General features: G+C 37.1%; 1 protein-coding gene across 5 annotated transcripts; it reads left to right on the forward strand.

Moving 5' to 3' along the window:
• The first annotated feature begins 1,150 nt into the window (after window positions 1-1,150).
• LOC113116329 (microtubule-associated serine/threonine-protein kinase 3-like) lies at window positions 1,151-25,585 on the forward strand. 5 transcript variants are annotated; one of them, XM_026284439.1, is made up of 27 exons: window positions 1,151-1,278; window positions 3,889-3,920; window positions 6,620-6,696; window positions 6,945-7,014; window positions 8,064-8,139; window positions 9,339-9,490; window positions 10,629-10,704; window positions 10,888-11,097; window positions 13,033-13,134; window positions 13,422-13,554; window positions 13,679-13,743; window positions 14,491-14,576; window positions 15,118-15,326; window positions 15,461-15,599; window positions 15,688-15,820; window positions 16,700-16,865; window positions 17,124-17,225; window positions 17,582-17,704; window positions 17,788-17,891; window positions 18,008-18,183; window positions 19,199-19,317; window positions 19,420-19,617; window positions 19,874-20,100; window positions 20,753-20,875; window positions 20,959-21,095; window positions 21,179-21,357; window positions 22,822-23,621. In XM_026284439.1, exons 1-27 carry the CDS (start codon window positions 1,240-1,242, stop codon window positions 23,619-23,621), a joined length of 4,053 nt encoding a protein of 1,350 aa, XP_026140224.1. In that variant the 5' UTR covers window positions 1,151-1,239. The 5 variants fall into 5 exon arrangements, with proteins under 5 accessions (XP_026140224.1, XP_026140234.1, XP_026140215.1 ...); XM_026284449.1 differs by having other exon boundaries at window positions 1,157-1,278; window positions 3,892-3,920; XM_026284430.1 differs by lacking the exons at window positions 1,151-1,278; window positions 3,889-3,920 and adding an exon at window positions 4,435-5,075 and having other exon boundaries at window positions 19,423-19,617; window positions 22,822-25,585.
• The last annotated feature ends 222 nt before the right edge of the window (window positions 25,586-25,807 follow it).

Consider the following 25,807-nt stretch of genomic DNA (forward strand, 5'->3'; position numbering starts at 1 on the left):
TTTTATATCCTTCCATCTCCTACGTGGGACTCGAGACAGGAGGTGGGTCGCAGGTGTAGCTCATCTCCAATCACTACACCTGGCCTCACTCCTTGTTCCCACGTCTCTCGGCCCCGCCCCACTCGTCACACCTCTATATAAAAGGCTTAGAAATGCTCTAGTTGTTTATAGACAGGAGCTGTTGAAACAATTCTACTTGGCCATTGAGTCTGTCCTGTGTACATCCATAACTGTCTGGTTTGGTTCAACCACCAAACAGGGGCGCTGCACAAGATCCCGGGCCCTATATTACAGACTTTTCAAGGGCCCCTCTTTTCCTTTGCGGCCCTGGTAATCAGTACTGGTTTTACCCACAGTCTGATGCCCCTGCCACCAAATCAGATATTAAGAGACTACAACTGACAGTCAGGACTGCTGAGAGAAGTATTGGTTCCCTCCCGTCCAACCTCAAAGAGGTTTAAAGTTTAAACCTCCAGAGTGAGGAAAAGGATCGGTTTAAATCACCTTGGACCCCTCACACCCAGCACACTCTCTGTTTGAACTGTTGCCATCTAATGCAACAGTTCAAAGTTCACAACTACATACTGTACATCATAACGGACACCTTTTTACATTATATCTGGAAATTGTATATTGTAAACTACATAAACTCCACACTTGTAAATAACATATCTGTATATTAATTTAAATAATTTTGTTTTGTCTCCATATTACTATATATTGCTCCATATACTGCATTCTGTTTCCCCCAGTTTTTCTTATATTAGTGTTATTTAATCTTTACTGTGTAAAGCTCCTGTCGCCACGGAAAATCCATGTGTGTGTGTAAACATACTTGGTAATAAAGCTCCTTCTGATTCTGAACAAAAGACCATTTATCTTTTTCGAATCAAGTCCACGATTTATGTATTTAATTATTTATTTTGCTGGTTCAAATCTTGACTACCATAAAAGTCCATTTCGTACCATTCCAGTGAAGTAGGAATTTGTAAAATTCCTAAACATTTTTTTTCTGGTCTTAAATGACCGAGCAACACTAGAGGGCTGGCTAGAGGCTCAGTCCTCAGCACACAACCGGATTCATGTCGCTATCGCCTTAATTGTACAGATTCGTGATTTGATTGGTTCCTAGCAGACACTCTCAAATCTCTAGTCAGGTGACCGTGTGATCGCTGATCTCACGGTTCATCCTTACACTATTGGTAAAATTAACCAGGAAAGCCACAAAATACATTCATAATGGATGAGCCAAACATACTGAGGCGGCGTGGTCTTCAGGTAAGAGTGCACGAGCGATACACACAGTATTATTCATTATAAAGAGACCTTATCTCTACTCATTCAACAACATGCATTCAGTGGTTCATCAGTATCAGTATGTGTTATTATGTTTGAAAAGCTATCGTTACATCTTTGCAACAACTTACATCAGACTTCTCGCATCCGTTTGTTTACGTACATTGAACTGAGAATCGTTTAGTGTTGGATATGGCTTGTTTCGACGTGCAGAGTGTTGGAAATAAATGTTTTTTTTTTTATTTTATAGCCTGCAAATATGCAATATAAAATTAATTGAATATGTGTTTTTATACTTACAATATTACAAAAACAACAGCTGTTGATTTTATGGAAGTTTCGATGAAGCAGACGTTTCATCAGCAGTTGCCATGGTGATTACAGCATTCATGATGGAAAAACTTGCCTTTACTTATTTTTTTTGCACTACCCTCCCGATGAAGTGTTTAATCTATGTCTAAATAGATTTGGTTTTCCACTAAAAGTGTTTTGTGCTATATTTGTCTGAAAACAAGAAAGTGAAACTGTAAAGGAGGCGGATGAGTGAATGAATCAAAACATTTTAAGTAGGCCCGTGTAATCCTGTTTTTTAAGCTGTGCCCAAAAATTATGATAAAGTAACACAACGTTTGCCTGTTACAAATGAACAATTAACAATTTAGAACTCTTCAATTTCCCCCGAAACTGTGTAAACTAATGTCAAGTGGTAAATATAATACAGTATATATAAAATACAAAATGTTGTGTGTGTGTGTACTGTACCGACTGAACCATATTTTGGGACAAATTTGTACCCAGAAGTGCAGCAGAACCTGACAAAAACTCCCAACATGTTTTTAATGAATTTTTCATTTGTGAAAACAGTATCAAATAAATAAATATAGTTATTTAGCAGTAAATGTAGAATGATTCCTGGGTTTTAGGATTATGATTATGTGGGATATAGTATTGTTAGGTTAAAATATTTAGAACAAGCTCAATATCAAAACAAGAAGTCTGCAATGTCTCCTTTCTAGCTACGTCTATATGACTAATTTAGTTTTTTTGTGGGTGCAGTTGCAACCTTCCCTGTCTGGTCAGCATGATACTTTGTATTCATTATTATGAATGAGTGAAAATAGCATTAGAGGCCAGACATGGAGACTTTCCTCATGTATGAATCCTGTACAATACACAGTGAATTACAACATCTACTTCTGTAGTTCATTTCGACATGGTAAAAGTGACAGTGTTTCAGCTCACCCCATTTACAACACCCCCTGCCTGCAGTTAGTTATGAGAAAATGGGCCACATGTCAGGTCTAACCTGTTACACAGAGGTAAACCTGAATTTCTGTCTCTTGCTGCTGCATCATCCACAACTGCATGTGCGCAAGTCTGTGATTGTGCAAAACAGAACAGGTTATTGGTCAGACATAGCACTTACGTTTTAGAGGTTTATTAGAGTTTTACACTTATCATTTCGTAAAACCAGTATTATATCTGTTGACAGAATGGATTTATTTATGTATTTATTTATTTTTTATGAAGCTTAAGTTAACTTAAGTTCAGTGCACTTCTGGGCTTTACTTCAGCAAAAACCAAGAACTGTGAAATAAATAAAGATATATTGTTGCTTTTTTATAAAACACATCTTTCAGAAAGAGTAGCTTATTTCTTAATAATAATAATAATAATAAAAAACATCCTTGAGGAAATGTTAGGCACAGAACGAGTCAAGACTAAACAACACAACCTTTGTTATTGGTCATCTACAAGACATGGAAATGGTTTTGCTTTTGGGTTGAGCATTATTTGTAACGGAGCTGAAGAAGCAATGAATGACATATATGTATGACTCCATATAAGCACGTATGCTTTTGTACTATGCACATATGGCATTCCTTTAGGAGTTTTAAGATTATACACTCCAGCCCCCCAACTAATGAAGTTTTGATTTGGCCTCATAATTTCTGATTAATCTTTCAGATGTCCATCCAAATATTCAGTGGCCTGAGCCCACTGAGAGTGATTCTCCAGCCAAAAAGGGACAATGAGACATTGAAAAGCTTCAGTTTTCAGGACTGGCTAGGAACTTGGCAACTACCAAGGAATTCTGTGAGGTTATAGCATATAATTTGATTATATTAATTATGAATTAGGACCTTAAAGCTTTATAAACATTAAATCAAGAGTCAGTATTAAAACTGGATCCAGAAATACAAAATCAAACTTGGTTCTCCCTCAGTATTGAGCTTAAGGTGGACTGGAAGATTTGTTTCTGGTTCAGAACTCCTGTAGCTTTTAAATAATTGAAAGGCACTGTCACAAAGATAAGAAATGTAGTCTTTAAAATTCAATGTTTGACTGTGTTAGATCATGGCCTAATTGCCCCAACTTATTTGATTCTCTTCAAATTCAAAGCTCCTCCTACTCATGCTTTTTAATTTCATGCAATATTAAATGCAATATTTGTGGTTCCATTAAAACACACTTGGTAGATGCTCTTATAAAACATAACCCAGGCCATTTGTGTTCATAGGCCTAAGTGTATTAGGTATGTTATGGCTGACTTCAGTTATTTGAATTAACCCAGTCTTTATTACTTTCCAGAAGGAACTGAGCCTTCCACGCAGAGTAAATATGTGAGTATGCTTCTTTCTCATGTATAATATTTTGTCATTTTTAGCTTTCGTTTAGGTTATTTTGTGTTCATATACTTTCATTCATTTCTTACACTTTTGACAATTCTAGGATTTATGTTGAACTAATATAAAAAAATCAAAAAGTATTTTTATTCATTTAAAAAGTATGCATGCAAAGCAAATGAAATTCAAGTTTGCACAACTAATATATTTGATATCATAATTAAAGAAGGTTATATCAAAAACATCATAAAAAAGATTTGTCTGGGGAAAAAAAACTGTAGTAACAGATCATGATCGAGTTATTTATTTATTTGTTTACAACATCCTAATTTTTACGTTCAATTTTATTGGTAATATGAAATGTTTTCATCGATCGGTAATCTATTTATTTGATTTTTATCAGATGTATTTAATATTAGGCTAATATTTACACCCACACAGTATTCATTGGCATTGGGGCATTAATTAATTTACCATATCACACACTTATATAAATATCAGTCTTAAAGCCACGTCAGAGGACTGTTTCTGAAAGTTTGGGACTTTTGGCATTGTCCCTCAACACTAACATATTCCACGCGCTTACCTGTATGGGACACTGTTTGCACGCTAGGTTACAGGAGGCGGGTTTAGTTTAGTAGTTGCCCGGCACAGTGACCCCCTCTTTCAGTCAGACTCTATGACAACTTCCTGTACTCAGAGCACAACCGCCTTTCTTTTATTGTTGCCCTAAACTTGTAATCGTCACAGTTGGGTTTGCTGTACCTTTGAGCGCGAGAGCTGCATCCGTTTGGATGTGACAGGGCTTGAGTATAACCAGACGATGGCATTTTCCAAACCTTTGTGGCAGTGTGTTATTTGTGAGAAAATAACGCAATGATGGCATCACGCTGCTGTAACGTTACTTAAGGCGCTTTCTGTCTATTCCCCGTACTGCTTGCAATCGAGTCTGTCGACATGGAGTTCGCCTGGGAATTACATTAAACTCCACTGATGTTCCTCGTGCCAATGCTGCGGTGGATCAGGATCTGTTAACTGCGGGGACAACGACGACGAGCACACCGACATCATGTCTGATCGGAATTACTGGACGGTGTGTCCGAGTTATAAAAGTCAGTTCGTTTCAGGAGGTTTAGTCAAACGACCCAAGAGGTAACGACGAGTTTAATCATGTTACTCTATATGTTCCGTGTTGACTGACTATTAATCGTAAAGGTTGGTCCGCCAAACTTACTGTAACATTAACTTGGAAAAATCCCACAGGCGCAACCGCGAGAAATGTGCTTGATCAACTAGATCGGTCTTTGAAAATCCCATATAACTCCTATGATAGTAGAAAAGATCTGCTTAAACTTTCTCGATCTCGTTGTGGACAGCCTCCACTGTTTTTCCACCCAGCCCGGTTTTGTTCCGATAGTAAACGTGGCCCTTGTTCAGAGCGTCTGCGGCTCATTGTCCTGTTGGCGGCGGATGATCATATTCTGTTGTCTACTCTTTACATAATGTTTATATACAGCTTAACTGTCTGTATGGTGGGTCCGTTTTGAAGTCTTTGTCAACAAAGTTTCGTTACTGTGTTCTATAGCAGGTTTATCTGTAGTCAAAAGTTAGGGCATTGAGGATTGAGGTCAGTCAAGTTTTGTGTGTGTTTATTATAATTTTTTATATATATATATATATATATATATATATATATATATATATATATATATATATATATATATATATATATATAATCATATATATAAAATCAGCCTAAGCTGGTTGGTGGTTTAAGGTGGCCAGCTAAAGAAGTTGCCTAAAACCAGCCTGCTGCCCAACGCTGGATGACCACCCAACCAGCTTAAGCTGGTTTTAGATGGTTTTTTCTTTTTTCAGCAGGGATGTATTAAATGATTTTTAAAGAAAAAGCATTTTAAAAGCATGTACATGTTGAATGCAGAATTTACTAATAAAAAAAAGTTTTACATATTACGTAATAAACAGTGCACTAAATGTGTGCAATAAAATGTATCACATTAAATGTATGAGATTGTAGAAAATGATCAGTTTTGTAGAAAAAGTTGTTTTATTTTGCATAGAGAGGGTCGCCCCTTTGTGTGTGCTGCCATGTTGATGTCACATGACCAGTCTTGTTATGCATTTGAGTAGGCAACTATTTATACTAATAGCATGTTTACTTCTTAAAACTATCAATGACGATCTGCAGTTTCCATACGCTGAGTAAGAAGAAGTGTTGTGAATGCATGAAGGTCAAGATGCCTCCGCTCAACTGCGATTGAAAAACATAGAAGAAATAGAATGAAACAAAACCTTAATGCATCCAGGCCAATAGGTGTCAGTATAAAGCCCCAAACTACTGGTACTATGGTAATTTTGGGGTGAATAAGAGCCAGATAAACAAAACCTTACTGAGTTTACCTTTAAATTCAAAGCCTTTAAAACCAATAGTAACTTAACTATTCTGCAATCTAATAAATGAACAGAGGCCGGTTCAAAGAAACCGAAGACATTCAATGTTGATTGAGTTACTCCAGGTTTAACTAAATGTTTTTGTAAACCCAAATGTTTAGGTTGTGTTCCAGTACCAAAGGCATTAACAGACCATCCCTATAGATGGCTTTCATGATAACGAAAATTGTGAAATTGGAATTTTTTTTTTCCCTTTAACAAGAATAAGTGTTTTGTTTCCACAGTAATCGGAACAAGAGGAAGAGTTTGGCTCCCTCACCTACTCTATCAAGACCGCTCTCACCCCTTCCTTTGCCATCTGGTAGCTATAATTACAGATTTTTACTTCTCTCTCAATTATGATAATGATGTTTGATTTACACTGTGCTTGATGATAAACACCGGGTAGCATAACCTGCTTGTACATTCAGCCCACTGTTTGGAAATGCCACTGCCAGTAACACTCTGTCAGCAAAGAGTGCCTGGCAATACAGAGCCACTTTGACATCCAATAACTCTGTAAATCAACCATAATGTGCATGTCAATCATAGAAGGTGTGTTTTCTACAGGCAGCAGTCCGCTGGACAGTCCCAGAAATGTCTCCAGCAGTCCTTCGCTCAATTTTCCGTTCATACGGAGGTAATTCACATTAGTCATTTGTGTTATATCTTATATCTGCCCTTTCATAATGGTGGTATGAAAGCGAGGAATGAGTGGAAAGGTTTCTGCGTTTGCTGCAGCTGCCCTCAAGGCTGCTTGTAATGATGAGACCCTATCAGCTTTCTTGAACAGCTTAATGAAGATGGAATGAGTTTTTTTGGTTGTGTGTTTAATGTGCCCTGAAAGCATGCATCTATTTGTAAATTGATAATATGAATTGGTAAAGGTCATTTAAGTTCTTGAAAGAAGTGAAGTTTGTTAACGTTTTGATATTTTATTTACCTTTTCTATCAGTAGTTATTAGTCTGTTTTTTTTAGTCTATTTTAAACGGATACAAACGTTTAAATCCTGTAAATCTATCTGATATATCGACTATCATACAAAAGGGGTTTAGGGGTCTTTAAAAAAATAAATAAAATAATAATACTTTTAATTGCAATAAAGTCATTTATAATGTAATAAAAAATAATAGATTTCCATTTCAAAGAAATGCTGTTGTTACGAACTTTCTCTTCATCAAAGGATCCTCAAAATATATCAGTTTCCACAAAAATATTAAGCAGATAACCTTTTCATGCAATATTAAATGCAATATTTGTGGTTATATTAACTGATAACCTTGATGATAATAAGAAAAGTTTCTTGAGCAGCAGATCAACATATTAGAATGATTTCTGAAGGATCATGTGACTCTGAAGACTGGAGGAATGATGCTGAAAATTTAGTTTTAAAATATATTAGAATAAAGAGCAGTTATTTAATTTTTTTTTCTTTATTATTTCCCCATATTTCAGTATTTAATGTATTTTGATCAAATAAATGCAGCCTTGATGAACATAAGATAATTAAAAAAAAGATATAATAATCCTGTGACCCCAAACTTTTGATGGTACTAGGTTTTCAGTTTTTCATTCATTCTTTTTTTTTTTGTTATTAAAATTACCTGCATTTTGATGGTTTGGGTAACTATCTGAATAGAGATCATGTCCTCACTGTCATGTCTTCTTATATCTCTGCCCAATTTTAGACCAGACACGCGAAGGTGGTCTGTAGCATCGGTCTCCTCTGGATATGGAACCAATCCACCCAGTTCTGCTGTTTCAGTGAGTGGGCCCATCTCAGTTATTCTGCAAAGACCCTCTTTGCTTTCCTTTTCTTGAGCCATCAGTCCGGTTCATCTGCAGTGTTTATCTTTATTATCAAACAATGCAATCAGAGTTTAAATCATCATATATTGACTGTGTTATTTGTAGATTGTTTGATTTAGCTTTTGGAGTGCACGCTAAGAGCAGTACTAGTGCAGCTAGTCGAAAAGAGTAACAAGTATACAGCATGCTAAATTTCTTTATTAATACTGATGCACTTTACAGTGTTTATATATATTTAGGGTCTGAATTGTAGAGAAGTGGTGAATTCCATTCCTAAAAAAAAAGTCATAAAAATAAATAACATAAAAAATCATGGGAAAGGATGGGGATTTTTGATAATGAATATACATTTTTTGATGATTAAGTTCTGTTCTAAATGATTTAATGATTTTATTGCTCTATAAAATTATGATAAAATCATAATTGTAATTGGTAACCTTTATCCCCTTTTAAATATATTTAGTAATTTTATGTACATAATCTGAACTGATTAAACCCTGTTCTGGCCATTAAAATAGCCTTGGAGGTCATAGAATTCTATTGGTCATGCCATTTGTTATTTAACCTGTAGTTATTTAACTACAGGGTTGACCATTGTGGGTAATTCTCACTAGTGGAAATTGATTAATTTCACTGATTTATTTTCAAGGAAATCCAAAAAAAAAAAAAAAAATGAGCCCCTTTCTCTGTCTTGAAATGATACATGGCCATTCATTGCTCATGCGATGAGGTCAGCCTTGTTTAACAATGTCCTATTGAGCCAGTGTCAGTGGAGACTTTATTCAGAGGGAATAAAGTCTCTGGTTTCTCTGGTTTCCTCCTCCCAGCACTGGTCCTGTCATGTGCTCTTCTGCTCATTCTCCTTTCCCGAGATTGTCAGTCTTAAATTACCATCTATACCACAGACGAGAATGGAAAGTGTCCCGTCCTGTAGTTGTCTTGCATAATTGCACACCGTAATAAGCAGCTTTAGACTGTCAGATGCTCACCACTTGTGTTCCATGCAATCTGAGCACACCTGCCCCGCCTTGCTATGCAGACTATTGCTAAATAACTGTTGTTACATTTTTACACATCCATAATATTATTTAAATGTGATTTGTTGTCTTAATCTGGCTGTGTTTCTCTGTCTCCTGCTCTTTCTTCTGCACTAGTCTTCCTCCTCACAGGAGCTCCTGCACCAGCTGCCCTCCCATCCCACCCCAGACGACCTCCATCGCCTCTTCAAGCATTTCAGGAGCTCAGAGAGTGTGGCAGATGAGGATGGACAGCCCTCACATTTCCGTCCTCGCTCACGGAGTCTTAGGTCTCTTGTTTGATGTAGAGAAAAACAACAAGCTTTAGAAAACTTAAGCTAATATGTGAAGTGCAGCATTTTCATAGAGATATTGCAATTCAGATAGCTGCTGAAGTATGTTTGCTGGCATAGAAAATGTGAAATTTCAATTGTAACTCTTGAATTTCTTTATACCAAGTGAATAAGAATGAAAGAAAAAAAATGTAGAAAGAAACTCACTTACTTGCTCTTATACAGTGATGGGAAAAAGTTTGCAAAAACCATATTTTAATTAGCTAATGCTTAACAATCCACTCAGCTTGACACATTTGGCATGGCTAATCTATACAGATTTAATGTTCTAAACAATGATTAATTTTAAACTGTAAAAAATTATACTGCTTTAGTGAGTTTACTTGGATAAATATTTATCTTTCATTTCTTCACCTTTATGCTTTTCCAAAAAAAAGGAACACAAAAAGGGGAATTCTGGAAGACCGTTTTTCATGTAATTACAATGAATGGGGATTGAAGATTTAAAAAGGAAGCAAAAATTTAAAAAAAAATTGTGTTTAAAAAAAGCACTAATAATTAAAAAACAATTATAAAAAAAGCAGAAAAAAAATATATAAAAAATATATATTTTATTTTTTTATTTATTTATTTTTTTCTGCTTTTTTTATAATTGTTTTTTAATTATTAGTGCTTTTAAATATTTATATTTAGCTTTATTTTTATTTCCAATAAGAAAAGTTGCCAAGACAGCATCATTTATATTTTTATGTTTATATTTAATATTTATGTTTTATTTCAGATTTATTTCAGTCACTGAAACCAATTTTTTTTAAGGTTTATTAAAAATAAATATAACAACACTGCTGCCCAAGTCATACTGAGAGCTCTTCTAATTTTTTCATGGTGCCTTTGTGTCCTTTTTTAAGCCAAAAAGCTTCAGTCCCCATTCAGTGTAATTGTATGAAAAAAGCAACCAAGACCTTCACAGTTCTTTTGTGTTTGTCAGAAGTCAGTCAGTCATGGACAGGGTTTGTAATGAAATGTGGGGGAGTAAATTTTCATTCTGAAGTAAATTATTACTTTTAATGTTATTTGTTTGCATGAAATCAGAAAACTAGATTGATTGTAACTGGAGTATTGTTTTGTTTTGTAGCCCTGGGCGGACATGTGGCTCTTTTGATAACGAGATCGTGATGATGAATCACGTCTACAAAGAACGGTTCCCAAAGGTAATTGAGCTCTGACATTTAAATGTAGTTTTTCATCATGGATGTGGATGCCACGTCATGTCATCACATGTTGTTTACTTTGTTTAAATAGTGGCTGTGGGAAAATTGATGGCTGCTTGGTCCAAACAAAACAAACGACAATGGTCACCTACGCATTCTCACAGTGTTTTATCACTCTTGCAGGCTACAGCTCAGATGGAGGGGCGTTTGCTGGCAGTGATTGCAGACTACTCCCCGGACAGCGCTCCTCCTCTTGCTGATGGAGTGCTGGGCTTCATTCAACACCAGCTGTTCGAGCTCGTCCGAGACTGCCTGGAGAAGTCCAGAAAGGGGCTCATCACATCTTGCTACTTTGTGGAACTTCAGGAAAAATTAGAAAACTTCCTACATGAGGTAGAAACATATTCCATACCTGTAATGAATTGACAAATTACAGATCTTGTATTGTAACATGGACATTTGCATATGATTCTAAATTATTCATTTACTTGGATCCAGTTTGCAAAGAATTCATGTCAAGAGACCAGAAGTTAAAAAATTCTAAAACGGTTTAATGAAAATATATTAAAGCAGTGTAGTACCCCGCTGGTCATATCTTCACTGTTGGCAAGATTCTTTTTTTAGTAAATCTATTCAACAAAATCACATTAAATTTACCCAAAGTGAACGTAAAGACTTATATATAATGTTACTAAAAAAAGTTATGTCAAAATAATTGCAGTTAATTTGAACTTTCTATTCAAGAACAGTTTTTACAAAAAAAAATATAAAGCAACTTTTTTCAACATTTATAAGAAATGTTTCTTGAGCACCAAATCAGCATATTAGAATGATTCCTGAAGGATCGTGTGAAACATGTAAATTCAGCTTTGCCATCACATGAATACATTTTCTTTTAAAATATATTTAAATTAAACGCATTTCTTTAAGTTGTAATAATATTGCACAATTTTTTTTTCTGTATTTTTGATCAATTAAATGGAACCCTGGTGAGCATAAGATACACAATAATAACTCAATAATATTATTAAAATAAATTGTAAATATTGAAATAAATCAAGTAAAAAATATTGACTGTCTTCAAAATGATGATACATTTAAAACCACACATTTCACACATGCTGTTGGAGTTTGACTTGGGTTAATTGTGCGAAATAATGATTCTAGAGAGTTTATTACATTTATTGAATGTATCCAGCCAAAAGCAATGAAAAGTTTTGTCTTCTTTGGTCAACGTTATTATTTGATCAGTATTAGCTACATAATTCAGCATGACTTGTGTGTTAAGCTTGGGACACAGAGCATGTGCACAAGTCGTATGTCTTCAAAAGTAGCTTCCTTTCTATGCTAGTTTCGACATAGTACATTTGACATCGGACATCCCTTGGTTGCAACATCACGACCGTGCTGTAGTTGATGATGGGTGTTTTAATGCTCTCTTTCCAACTCTCAGCTGAATTACTTATACTGCCACAACCCATCTTTTTTTATAAAAGCATTATTACTGAATGATTACTGGCTTATGGCTCCAGATGTAAGGCCCCTGAAGTCCTGAGGTATTCTTTTAGTTAGCACCGTTCTTGTCATATTCCCTCAGAAAATGACATTCAGGAAACTGCTGTATTGAAACACTACGGTATCTTCGATTGATGAAAACATGTATCTATGATGAAAACTGCTGTCATGTGAAGTTTTTCTGGAAAGAGGCTGAAGAGAGAGCAGCAGCGTATAAAAACGCTCGTCTGATGTGTTTGTGTGCTCAGGCAGTCATGTTAACACTGGAGGGAAGGTTACTGAGGGCAAGTGAGAGACTGTGTTGTCTCCCTGAGGAGCTTTTGCTCCATGCTTCTGAAGTCATGAATTGCAAAATTAAGGAAGTGGTTGATCAAATTAAGAAAGAGGAAACAGGTTTTGGTGCAACAAATTCCATTTATCTTTCTAGGGTGCTTGCTGATGGCAGGTTTTGGTTTGTTCAATGGAAAAGAGTCGCATGAAAATTCTTCTTACTTTCAAATGCTGACATACAGGTTTGGAATGACATGAGGGTGAATTGATAATGACAAATATGTAATTGTTGGGTGAACTATTGCTTTTAAATGACTTGTTTGTCTTAAATGTCATTAGGAGCTTGAGAGGTTTTTATGGTCTTGCTTCTGTCACAGTGAACCGGGTCACTTATTTCTGCAACTTTTACCATTTGAGATCTGACTCATGGTAATATCTACTAAACTTTATGCAAAAAAGAAGGTTGTTTTGTTTTGTGCTCGTAAAGTTTATTTGCATTGGCAAATGACAGGGGTTTTCTTTGTTTTGTTTTTTCAACCACAGGCATATGAGCGCTCTGAGAGTGAGGAAGTGACTGTTATTGCTAAACTCGTCAAGAAGATTCTCATCATTATTTCCAGACCAGCAAGACTACTGGAATGTCTGGTAAAAACATTGTGATTCTGTATTAGGAAGAAATGATATTTGTCACCTTTAACTTCAGAGGGCTACAGCTTTAATAATGTCTGCTTACTGGATACTGATAAGGCAAAATCAAATAAAATCTCAGCAGAATGGTGAGGGTTTAAATTGAATTTAATTCCCAGCAGAGTTCCATAGAATTTGAAAACCAACTGTTACCTATTAATGTTCCTTTTGTAATGAATTACTGTGCGAAGACTCAATCAAATGCCATTTATGTAAAGACATAACATGTTTCTATTAACCATCAGGAGTTTGACCCTGAAGAGTTTTATCAGCGTCTTGAAGTTGCAGAAGACCATGCAAAAGTTGACCAGGGCATCAAGACTGACATCCCCCGATACATCATCAGCCAACTGGGTCTCACTCGAGACCCCCTGGAGGGTATAATTATGATTTATCTAGCACCCACCCTTAAATTATACATTTTTGTCTATGTTGTAAAGGGTTATTAAATCTTAGCCTTGGGCGAACTAGTGATTGATTTTCCTCTTGTCTTTGGGTTCAGACATGGTGCAGCTTGAGCACAACAGCTCGGGCAGCTCAAGCAGAGAACTGGATGACACTGCAGAGGTAAGAGAATAAATCAAGGCTTGACAAAATCTTAAAAGGGTGGCTTCTCCACCCCGCTGGAGGTCTCATACTTCTCTTTCCAGGAGTTTCAAGCTCTAGATCTCTTTCCCAGCCTAGGTGCAAACGGTTTCAGTTTAAATAATTTTGTATAGCTGTAAAATGAAATTACTACTGTATATTATTATTAGTGTTCCTTTAGCTCAAGTGGTAGAGCATTGTGTTAGCAAGCAAGCAAGCAAGCGCAAGGTTGGGGGTTCGATTCCCCGGGAACACATGATAGGTAAAAATTGATAGCCTGATTGCACTGTAAGTCGCTTTGGATAAAAGCGTCTGCTAAATGCATAAATTTAATTTTAATTTTTAATTTATTACAGTAATATTGGTACAAATTCAACCCATATGTATGTAGTAAACTTAAATATTACTTAAATATATTTTTTATTTTTAATATTTACTTACTTTGCTAAAGACTGCTATCAAAACAACTACAGATTCTGATACTCTGGCACTTTAAATTGAGATTGGATGGGTGACATTAAAAATCTGATAAGATACCGTTCACAAGTTAGGACATAAGAAAGAAAAGTCTCTAGTGCTCATCAAGGATATTTGATCAAAAAAAAAAATCTTACAGACCCAAAACCTATGAATGGTAGTGTACATGCATATATATGTTTAGGTTGGCTTTTTTACCTTGTGACTTATGAACTCATATTTTGAAAATGAAATTCATATTTTGTGTCCTAGACTCGTCCTGGAAACACAACACCTCGAAGAAAACCTCTGGAAAGAGATTTTGAGACTATAAAGCTCATCAGCAATGGGGCTTATGGGTGAGCTCACACTTAATTGCTTTTTACTTTAAAAAAGGAATAGACTGTTTTATAATCACTTGAATTTAGGTCACCAGTTGAGGAAAGGCTGGAATACACTAACATAACCGTCATCTAGAGTTTTGCCTCAGCTGCATTCTGGAGAGGCCGACGCTAGTCGAGGAAAGACAGAGCAAGTCTGCAGATTTTGAACAGTTAGAAAATGACGTTGTTTATGATGGGCAAAGACACCCAGTTTTTGGCTCCAGACGATAATACCATCCAGTCAGAAGATATCAAACATGGTTGATATTTTGAGACGAATTTTTTTTTTTACATTTGTCTTGTGTCTCTTAGTGCATGTTTCTGTTTGTTGTGTTTGCAAAGAATTAGAAGTCCGATTGTGTCAATTAGTATATGATTCACAGATTCTCTCTCTAAAAATTTAGAAAGCCAACAAGCGTCTGATTTGAAAAATGTTTAGATTTTAAAAGTTGTGTGGTGGACTCCAGACTTGAGAATATCAATCTGCTTTGATCCTGATTTGTGCGTTGACTCACAGGGCCGTGTACCTAGTAAGGCATCGCGGGACGCGGCAGCGGTTTGCCATGAAGAAGATCAACCGGCAGAACTTGATCCTGAGGAACCAGATCCAGCAGGTGTTTGTGGAACGAGACATCCTGACATTTGCAGAGAACCCTTTTGTGGTCAGCATGTTCTGTTCCTTTGAGACACGACGGCACCTCTGCATGGTCATGGAGTATGTGGAGGGTGAGTCAGAGGAGTGATGTGTTGTTACAGATATGTTCCTTGATCTCATTTTATGACACACACATGCATCATTTCTCATGTATACTGTCGTGAGTCTGCAGATGTAATGTTTAAATATGAAATTGTGTTTGCAGGTGGAGACTGTGCAAATTTGCTGAAGAATATGGGTCCCTTGCCGGTGGACATGACCAGGATGTACTTTGCAGAGACTGTACTGGCACTAGAGTATCTTCATAATTATGGCATTGTGCACCGGGATCTCAAACCTGATAAGTAAGAGCACCTGGATGTAATCCTGCAGTTATGCATGACTCCACATCCAGTAAATAGTGCATTCACTGTGCTTGTTCCCTGTCTTCAGCTTGCTTATTACATCAATGGGGCACATTAAACTGACTGACTTCGGTTTGTCTAAAATCGGTTTAATGAATATGACCACAAACCTGTATGAAGAACACATGGAGAAAGACACGCGGGAGTTCACTGATAAACAGGTCAGTCTGCCTGTACATTCAGCACACCAAATACTTTCACACTAAAGGTCTAGTTTTGTCTTCATTTATTCATATAATTTCTACCACACATTTTGTTTATTTTCTTTTTTTCTTCCATATAAAACAAAAAGGCAATGTTAGGCAACATGTCAGAGCAGCATACTATTTTATTATTATTATTTATATACCTTTTTTTTTTTTTTACTGGCAATTTCCTAACAGGGCAAAATAACAACATAAATTGACATGTAAGAGAAACAAATATCTTTGAGCAAATGGTGATTTATGTATTTGTTCATATTTTACCGCCAAATTCCATGATGAAAGGAAATGTGATTTGAAATGAGATTTGGTTAATGTGAATGGTTTGCTCAAGATTTGAGCAAATAATGATCTAAATTAAGTATGTATATTCTTTTAATTTTATTACTACAAAGTTCCAGAAAGGACAAAATGGCAAAAAAATTTAGAAACCATATTATAGCTTTGTGTGTGAAATGGACTTAATTTAATTTAACTTAATACTGTAATATTTAATTAATAGCTGTCAGTATTGTCTTTTATTCACTAATATTGTAACAATACAATAATGTAATATTGAGCAAATAATGAGTTACATTTAGTTATGTTTTTACACACAGGCTATATATGGCCTCAGAAAAGTTCAAACTAAGGTTTTCTTTTCTTTTTTTTTTTTTACTTGTATGGTGCCAGTAAAAATTACCATTCACTTTTTTTGTATGGTAAAAGGATGCTCTGGCATTCTGACATATTTTGCTTTTCACTGAAGAAAGGAAATACAGAGGTGAAGGAACATGAGGGTTAGTAAATCATGACAACAATTCCCCTTTTGGGTGAACTTTTCCTCCTGTTTTCTAGGTCTGTGGTACTCCAGAGTACATTGCACCAGAGGTGATCCTGAGGCAAGGTTATGGGAAGCCTGTGGATTGGTGGGCCATGGGCATTATCCTGTATGAGTTCCTGGTGGGCTGTGTGCCTTTCTTTGGAGACACGCCAGAAGAGCTCTTCGGCCAGGTGGTCAGTGGTAAGGATGAAGTGGGTTTTGAGAATTCAGTCATGATTGAAATGATTTCTTCCTACTGGATGATAAAACGAGTGGAAAAGGTTCCCATTGCCCTACATCGCAGAAGAGACCTGAGATGTATCTAAGCATCAGAATATCATAGAGTTTGAAGTGGGCTCTTTTGATATGATCTGCTTTCAGTGCTCTACCTGAAATGTAAAATTCTGCTTTATGCTATTAATGTTGTGTGCATGTGTCTGCATCCCTCTCACTCCGTAGATGAAATTGAGTGGCCAGAGGGTGATGATGCATTAACTCTTGAATCTCAAGACCTCATCACAAAACTGCTGAGACAGAGTCCCAAAGAGCGCTTGGGAGCTGGTGGGTGTTTTACCTGTTTAGTTTTAATTTAGTATTATGTATATGCTATTATATTTATTATACAAATTTTTTATTTTCTTGAATATTTTATGGTTTTTATTTTACAATCAGCTTAGGTTTTGGTAATTTTTAGATCTAAATAAATATATATATATATATATTTTTTTTTTTTTCAGTTTTAGTAATTTTTGTACTTTAAAAAGCTTAAATGAAAACTAGAAATGTTGCCATTGCAACTAATTTTGTTTCAGAACAGTTTTTAATCAACAACAACAACACTGCTATTTAAGGAACTTAAAATCAATAAATTCACCATAATGTAGTCGGTATTGAATCATGTGTGATATGACCTACAGGAGGGACAGCAGAGGTCAAGCATCACATCTTCTTCCATGGCCTGGACTGGAGTGGACTGTTAAGGCAGAAAGCAGAGTTCATTCCACAGCTTGAAACTGAAGAAGACACAAGCTTCTTTGACAGTAGGTGGCTCCCTTTCTATTTTATGACTTTTTCTGAATCATAAATGTGATGCAACTGAACCTTCTGTTCATCTGCTGTCCAGCACGTTCTGACCGTTACCACCACTCTGAGGAGGACGATGAGACAAACGATGATGAATCTTATCAGGAGATCAAGTTCTCTTCCTGCTCGCACCGCTTCAGCCAGGTGAAAGAGAAGAATGTGCACAATGTTATCTTCTAGAGATGCCAGTCACTCAGACAGACTGAGGCATTTAACACAGTAAGGAGCAGGTCATGACTTGTTTTTGTCATGTGAATCAGGTGTACAGTAGCTCCGAGCAGCTGGCTTCTCCCTCCAACTTGAGCCTGTCCTCCTCGGAGCGCAGCTGCAGCGAGGAGAAGGAGGACCGGTGGGATGGTCATTCAATGCTTTCTCCAGTAGAAACCCCCAAACAGCTTCCATCTAGCAACAGGAAGCAGGATTCCCACAGGGGCGGGTCAGTAAAGAAAAGTACTACTAACACACTACATAACATTTCTGCAGCATATACCTGGATGAGCTTGCAAAGAATGATGTAATACAAAAAAATATGATGAACTCTACTTCAGGTTAATTTATCACATTGGAGTTATAAGATCAAAAAAAATATTGTTTTAAAATTGATTAGCTCTTGTGGTGATCAATGCTGCTATTGTCAACTAAAGCAATTTTTTATACAGTGTTTATACAGCAATCTGTCACTCACTTCACATCAAAGAGCGTCAAAACGGTGTTACTTGTTTAAATTTCCAGAAAAATAGGACGTAATTTGAAAGATTAGACTGTTTCTGATGAAGGTCCACTCGTGCAGTGGTTAAAACTAGGCTGTAAGACCCGTACCGAAAATATTTACAGAAAACCCCTAATATATATAATGAATCTAAATGTGTCCAAAGGGTGTTCAAATAATTTATAATATGATATATATAGGGTGGCCATATGCACCGTTCATACTGGACACATCCCAGCCAGGATTTTAATAATGCCTAGAATATCCAGGTTTTGACTTTGCACTTTGCGAGTTGATCGTTCTGTAACATTCATGAAATGCTTTCATGTGTTTTTTCGTTCGTTTGACTTGAAGCATTGTGGCGCACTTAGTTTTTTAGGATCTGTGCGCAGCGACGCTTCAAGTCAATCGAACGAACAAGCACGTGCACATATTTGCATCGCTTTGATCGTTCCCTCTAGATCTCGCCTTCTCACATGCAGCCCCACGATTGGTCGATTATGTACAATACCTGCATGTTATTGGTAAAACTGCTCTGGATGTTTTGGCAATATTAAAATCCTGGCCGGGACGTGTCCTGTATAAACGCATATATGGCCACCCTATATATATATGTATATGTATGTATATATATATATGTATATATATGTATATGTATATATATGTATATATATGTATATGTAAGTGTATATGTCATTTTCAAAATGTTGGCTAAAGTCTATTTTTATCTCTTTTCATGCAGTCAGAGGCCGAGAGCATCCTCCAGTTCATCTCAGCCTGAGAGGGGCACTAGTCCTTTAATTCTGAACAGCACTCAGAGCCTTGAGGCCATGCCACGCTTTGCTTTTCCTGAGGATGAGGGTAACCTTTTTATTCAGATTTGATTTGAATATTAGGTGAAATTTAAGGGCGACTTGTGCTCATTCTCAAATGGAGTTTTCTTCTATTTTTGTTTCTTTTCAGAAGGTCTGGTATCAAATCTCCGGCGAATTCGTCTGCGCAGCAACTCCACTGGAACAAGACCTACTCATCGCAGGGACCACAAGGGTTCGCACCGCCTCGGACTTCATCAGGAGAGCCCAGAGAAGCCACGCTCACCATTTACATGCAAACTCCCAAAGTCTGCATCCGTGTCTGGCCTTTCCCTCATGGTCACAGCAGGTACAGTTCAAGTAGACGATGCACCCACATGTGATGCCATCTCACTGAAGGCAACTGAAATTCATGTGGCTACAACAATAAACAAGTGAAGCAGGTGGTTTCAAGAGAACAATGAACAGTCGAGTGGAACAGAGAGCTTATTGAGGAAGTTTATAGCGAAACCTGACTTGACGTCCACATATTTAATACCAATATGTGGATATTGCAGCAATTATGAGGCATTTCTCTTATATATGATTGTGTATTATCGTCATAGATGACATCCCTGGTGGGCTCCAGACAAGCCCCATGTCTTCACACTCCCTCTCATCCAACCCTTCATCTCGGGACTCTTCCCCCAACCGAGAGCTCTCTCTCAGCGCAAGAAGTCTTCGTCCTCCTGTGGTCATCCACAGCTCTGGGAGGAAGTATGGCTTTGCGCTCCGTGCCATTCGGGTCTACATGGGTGATACTGATGTCTACACAGTGCACCACATGGTCTGGGTAGGTATTATGGATGCAGTGTAAATCATTCCACTTTATTGCATGGTCATCTAGCGATGCACCATAAATACATTTTCGGTTTTGATATGCCAGTATCTATTTTGTTGACACAACACGGATATATAACAGGTGAACATGTCATCTGTGTGGACTGTAGCACTAAGTTTACAATATTCATAGTTTACTATCTTCATTTTCTATTGCATACCATCCGATAATCGCACTAAGCTTTTTGCTGTGAAACTAAGTTTTAGCTTTTAAATTCTGTCAATTTTATAATGAAATTCAAACAATTTGGATTTGATACTCTTAAATGTGGCATCCAAGATTGCCTCCGTTCAAGCAGCACCTGAACCAATCCTGTCGTCTTTTTTCTGGCTAGCTATAGCATGAAACAAACAAAAATGAACATCACAGGTTGAAACACTGATTGAGCGATTATGTCAATAAAATATAAACATGTACCATAAAGCATTTTTTTTTTCCCAAGGAAAGCCATAAATGTAATTGGCCTAATGAAAACTTTAATTTTAGGTTTAGTAAAAAAAAATTTGGTACATCACCATGGTTAATCATACTGAGAACCTAGTGTACAGACATTTTATTGGTTTGACACTTTTAAATGTGTTTTTATGTGTTGCCGTTTATCTAGAGCGTTGAAGACGGCAGTCCTGCGCACGAGGCCGGGCTGAGGGCTGGGGACCTCATCACTCATGTGAATGGAGAGTGTATCCAGGGTCTGGTGCACACGGAAGTAGTGGAGCTCCTGCTGAAGGTGAGATTCTAAAGGCGGCCCGTGCACTTTTTAAAAAAGGACTGGGAATAGATGCTTGATTTCTTGATTTTTTCCATTTGTAGAGTGGCAGTAAAGTGACTCTGCAGACAACTCCTCTTGAGAATACGTCCATTAAAATTGGGCCTGCGAGAAAGACCACCTCAAAGGGGAAGATGGCACGACGTAGCAAAAAGAGCAAAAGGAAAGAGGGTCAAGACAGGTTGGAAATATGTAGTGTCTTCTGGAAAATTTAAGTTAAAACTGATTGAATCCCAAAATGTAATTGAAGCCTAAATTTTCTAGTAAACGGCGAAACCTTTTGAAGAAGCTGCCTAAACACAGTCCAGGGATTCAAAACAGTCGCAGTTTCTCGGCGGGTTTTCAGCACTCTCCGAACGACAGCCTGTCGGATTCTCCAACGCTGAGCCTATCTCCTGGACCCAACACCCCGAGCAGAAGCCCAGTTCCAGACCTGTCATGTGGTACGACTCCGACTCTCTCTCACTGTCAGATATAGTCTTATATGCTTCACTTTGTTATTAGAGATGCCTCCAAATAATAACGCCATGTTGAAGGAAGCTTTAGGTCAAATATGGACTAAATTAAATTTTTAAATTACATTTTTAACCCAAAAGTTTAGTTAGTCTGTATTTGACTCAAAGAATTTTTTAGAGTCGAGTTTGGCAAGATATTTTTGTTTCTTAACAAAACTGTTCCATGGCTCAATAATATTTGGAAACCTTTTTTTTCACTGAATGATATAATAAGAGGACCCCTGCAGACCCTCATGATGACTTTGTGTCAACATCAATAAGTCTCTCTAAATCCGATTATTTGACCTGTATTATGACAAGACAATGTTAGTTCAGGTTATAAAATTATTATTTATGAATTAAAAAAGTACTGTTCAAAGTATAAGGTAAGGCAGAATGTGCTTATTATTAACTTGTTGGTTAAACTCCATCACATTTCACTTTTTTTTTTCAAACCATATAAAACTTACATTAACAAAGTCTTTTTAAGACAAGTCTTGACACTTGGCGGCCATCTTTGAAATGCATCCAAGCGCAGCTCCTATCTCTTTGAATGGTGAAACATCAAAAAAAATTCTCCAAAACTGTTCATTAAGTTTCTGACCACAACTGTGCCATAAATGTTGTTGCTTTTGCTCAAATAGCATTAAAAAAAAGCGTATTTCTCAGGCTAGGTCAGCCAGTGTGCATACGCAGTCCTAAGAGCACGTCTCAGAGTGCTGACTGTTTCTGACTTTACCGATTGGCTCTTTCATTCAGAAGGCGGGACTTCCTGCGATTCAGTGGCCATATTGAGCATTGCATTTTTTCAACCTCCCGCTCTCTCTCTTGAAGCCAACAAGGAAGTGACTAAAACTGCAATTCATTGACCGGCCGCTTGAGGCTGGCTGCAAAAGGGAGTCAATCCCATAGACTCCCCATGTTAAAATGCCCAACTTTACACCAGAAAAAACATATTTACAGCCTGGTTCAAAAAATTATTTTGGTCTATATATAGCGAGTGTAGGTGAATTTTTTTTTTAATAACTCATCCATTTAAATTATATTAAGCCTTTAAAGTTCTGCATAATTAAGGGCGTGGTCACTTGAGTGACAGGTGGATTGCTGCTGCTGTCACCGCTGTCGTGTTAGGTGGGCGTGGCTTCAGCAACCAGCTCCCGCCTTTTTGCCCAGTTTCGATTGTCTGAGAGAGTTGCACAATTATTTTTTCTTCATCACGGACACTGTTGTGTGACACTACAGTTCAAAAGGTTTGGGGTTGTTTTTAAAGAAATGAATGCTTTTATTCAGCAGGGACACATGAATTTAATCAATTTGATGCATTCATTTACTGATGAAGAAAAAAAAAGACTTCCCTATTGATGTTTTTTAATAGTTCATAAGTGATTGGCATTGCTTGTATTCTCTCCACAGATTCAAACTCTCCACAGAGTTCCTCACCCTGCTCAAGCTCTCCGAATTCACCCATTCCTCAAAGTCGACCAAGTTCTCTCCATGTTTTGGGATCCAAGATTGGCCTCCGCTATAGCAAATCTGGCCGCTGCAAGTCCTCCAACAGTATTCCCCCCTCTCCCCTCGCCTGCAATCCCTCCTCACAGCCTCTGTCTCCACAGTGTTCTCCATCTTCCCTCGCTGGAGTTCCTAAAAGCCTGCACTCGTTTCATAATAAGATGATGTCCCCGCCAACCATCGTGAGACAGACCGTGTGTCCCCGAAGTGCAGAATCACCCCGTTCGCCACTGCTTAACAGGGTTCAGTCATCTGAGTGGCCGTCCGGTGCCCAACATGGAGACAAAAAGGATTTCTCCACTCGAAGACACACTGTGGAAGGTCCCCAGAGTGAAGCTGAGGGACTCGAGTTACAAACTAGTGACATTGCCTCAGGTTTTGTGTGTGTCGGTGATCATGCTAGACAAGGGTTGTACCTGGCTGGCCAGCGAGTGAGGGACTCCGGCGGTGCGGTGATGAGGAAGCTAAACTTGTCTGAGAGAAGAGATTCATTTAAAAAGCAGGAAGCTGTTCAGGAGGGCAGCTTTGATGCCTCCAATGACAAGGAGGCCACAACATCTACACCAGTGCCATCTCATCCACGTTTCAGAGCGGTTTGGAGCAGTACAACACCGGTGGAGGGAAGCTCCCAAACTTCAGCGAGGAAGACCGATGAGCTTGGATCTAAGCGAAAAGAACAGAAGAAACCAGAGGATAAGTGTTAGCCTTAGATAAGACCAGAAAACTGTGAGACTCCGATGTACGGGTGCTTCCATTATCATTTAAATCAAAATCAGAGAAAGGAGGGGTGTAGAAAAGTCTTTGTTTAGTGTCATTTATTTTTGAGTTAGAAGTCATTTACCTGCCAAACTGTCTTTCAATGGGATCAAAATTCTGCCCTTTTTTTCAGCCTCATGTCGTTGCAAACCTGTGTAACGTACTTTACTGTGGAACATAAAAGATGATGTTTGGAAAAGTGTCTCTGTGTTGTTTTGGACCCCATTGACTCACAGTTTATGGACAAAGTTGTCTTAAAGGGATACTCTACCCCAAAATATATAGTTTTTTGTCATTAATCACTTACTTATTGAAGATATTTTGGATAAAAATTGGGAGGCTTGTGACTGTCCCATAGACTGCAGGGTAAATTTCATTGTCAAGGTCCAAAAAAGTATGAAAGACATCATCAGAATAGTCCATCTGCCATCAATTGTTCAACTGTAACGTTATGAAGTGGCGAAAATATTGCGTATTGCTCAGATTCTTCAAAATGAGGAGACACGGAGGAGACAATTATTCAATTGTTGAATAAAGTCGTTATTTTTGTTTTATTCGCATACAAAAAGTATTCTCATCACTTCATAATGACCTTGACAGTGTAACTTACTTTGCAGTCTATGGGACAGTCTCAAGCTTCACAGTTTTCATCCAAAATATCTTAAATTGTGTTCCGAAGATGAACAAACCTTTATGGATTTGGAACAACATGGGGGAAAGTGATTAAAGACAAAATGTTAATTTTGGGGTGGCGTTTCCCTTCAAGATATCGTTGGCATTTCTGTTCCACCAAAGAAATTCATACAGGTTTGAAACGAGTCGATGTAAGTTTGAGTAAATGATGACAATTTTCATTTTTGGGTTGACTATCCCTTTAAGAATTTGATTTACATGGTAGCACAATGAACTTTTATAGATTTTGAAAGAAATATTTATTACATTTGTTTTATATGTGACGGGAATAGAAAGGTCATACAGTAGGATCGCTTTTTGACAATTTGCACATATATGGTCCTGCTGAGGTTCAATTGCTGTTGGTTTTTCAGTCTCAAATCACAAATATCAGTAATATTGTCATATGAAGTCATATAATGTCTGAGTGGTCAACAAAATGTAGTTATTATATTTTGACTAATATTCATTTTGCAAGAAAAAAAATCTTGCGTTCTGTCCAGTCATACACAATAATATTCCAGCACCTAAATAATGACTTGCAAGAAGCCATTCAGCCAATGTTGACATTGTAGTGTGTCATGTTTACCAGAGCATACTTGTTCTCATTACTTAGAACAAAATGGATTATGATTACTAATTCGGTGAAAACCTTTTACTTCTAATATTTTGGATTTGGTATATGTACTGGCAGTGTTGTACAGCTGAAATCATTTGACATATGTAATCTTTAACAATTGGTGTTTTGTATCTGCACTATAGCCTTCTGAAGTGTTGACGTGCTTGTTTGGTTACACAGAAATGATTCAGTTACGAGTAACATGAGCTTTCTACGTCATGGTTTGCTGAAACTGGATTGCTTCCTCATTCATTAATCAAAACTAAAGCGATAGAAGACAAAGTTTAGATACTTGCACTCCCAGTCTGACTTGTCTTTCTCTTCTTCTGTACTCCATATTAGTGTTTCACTATATCCTTTAGTTCACATACTAACTTCATTTACTTTTGTGTGGTACTGTAATTTTTTTATTGAATTTGTGTAGTTGATCTAGTTCTTTACACAGGATTCGGAAAGATCCTAGACTCTTGACTTAATCCACTCATGCTCAACTGTATTTGTAAAGTCTGGATTTAACCATGATAAAATGTGTACATTATTTGCTGATAATTATATTTCGGTGGTTTTAACGACCTCCATGATCACAATACACTACCATTTTAAATAAAACTGGGGTCTGTATTTTTTTTACTTTTTTAAAGTTACGTGACATAGAGCCAAGTATGGTGACCAATACTAACAATCCACAATTCATTTATGATTAAAAATAAAGTTAAAACGGTAATATTGTGAAATATTAATGCAACTTAAAATAATAATATCATATTTAAATATATTTTAAAATAAAATGTATTCCTGTGATGATAACTCCAGTCTTCAGTTTCACGTGATCCTTCAGAAATC

Source organism: Carassius auratus, chromosome 2, assembly GCF_003368295.1.
Source record: "Carassius auratus strain Wakin chromosome 2, ASM336829v1, whole genome shotgun sequence".
NCBI classification, from domain to species: Eukaryota; Metazoa; Chordata; class Actinopteri; order Cypriniformes; family Cyprinidae; genus Carassius; species Carassius auratus.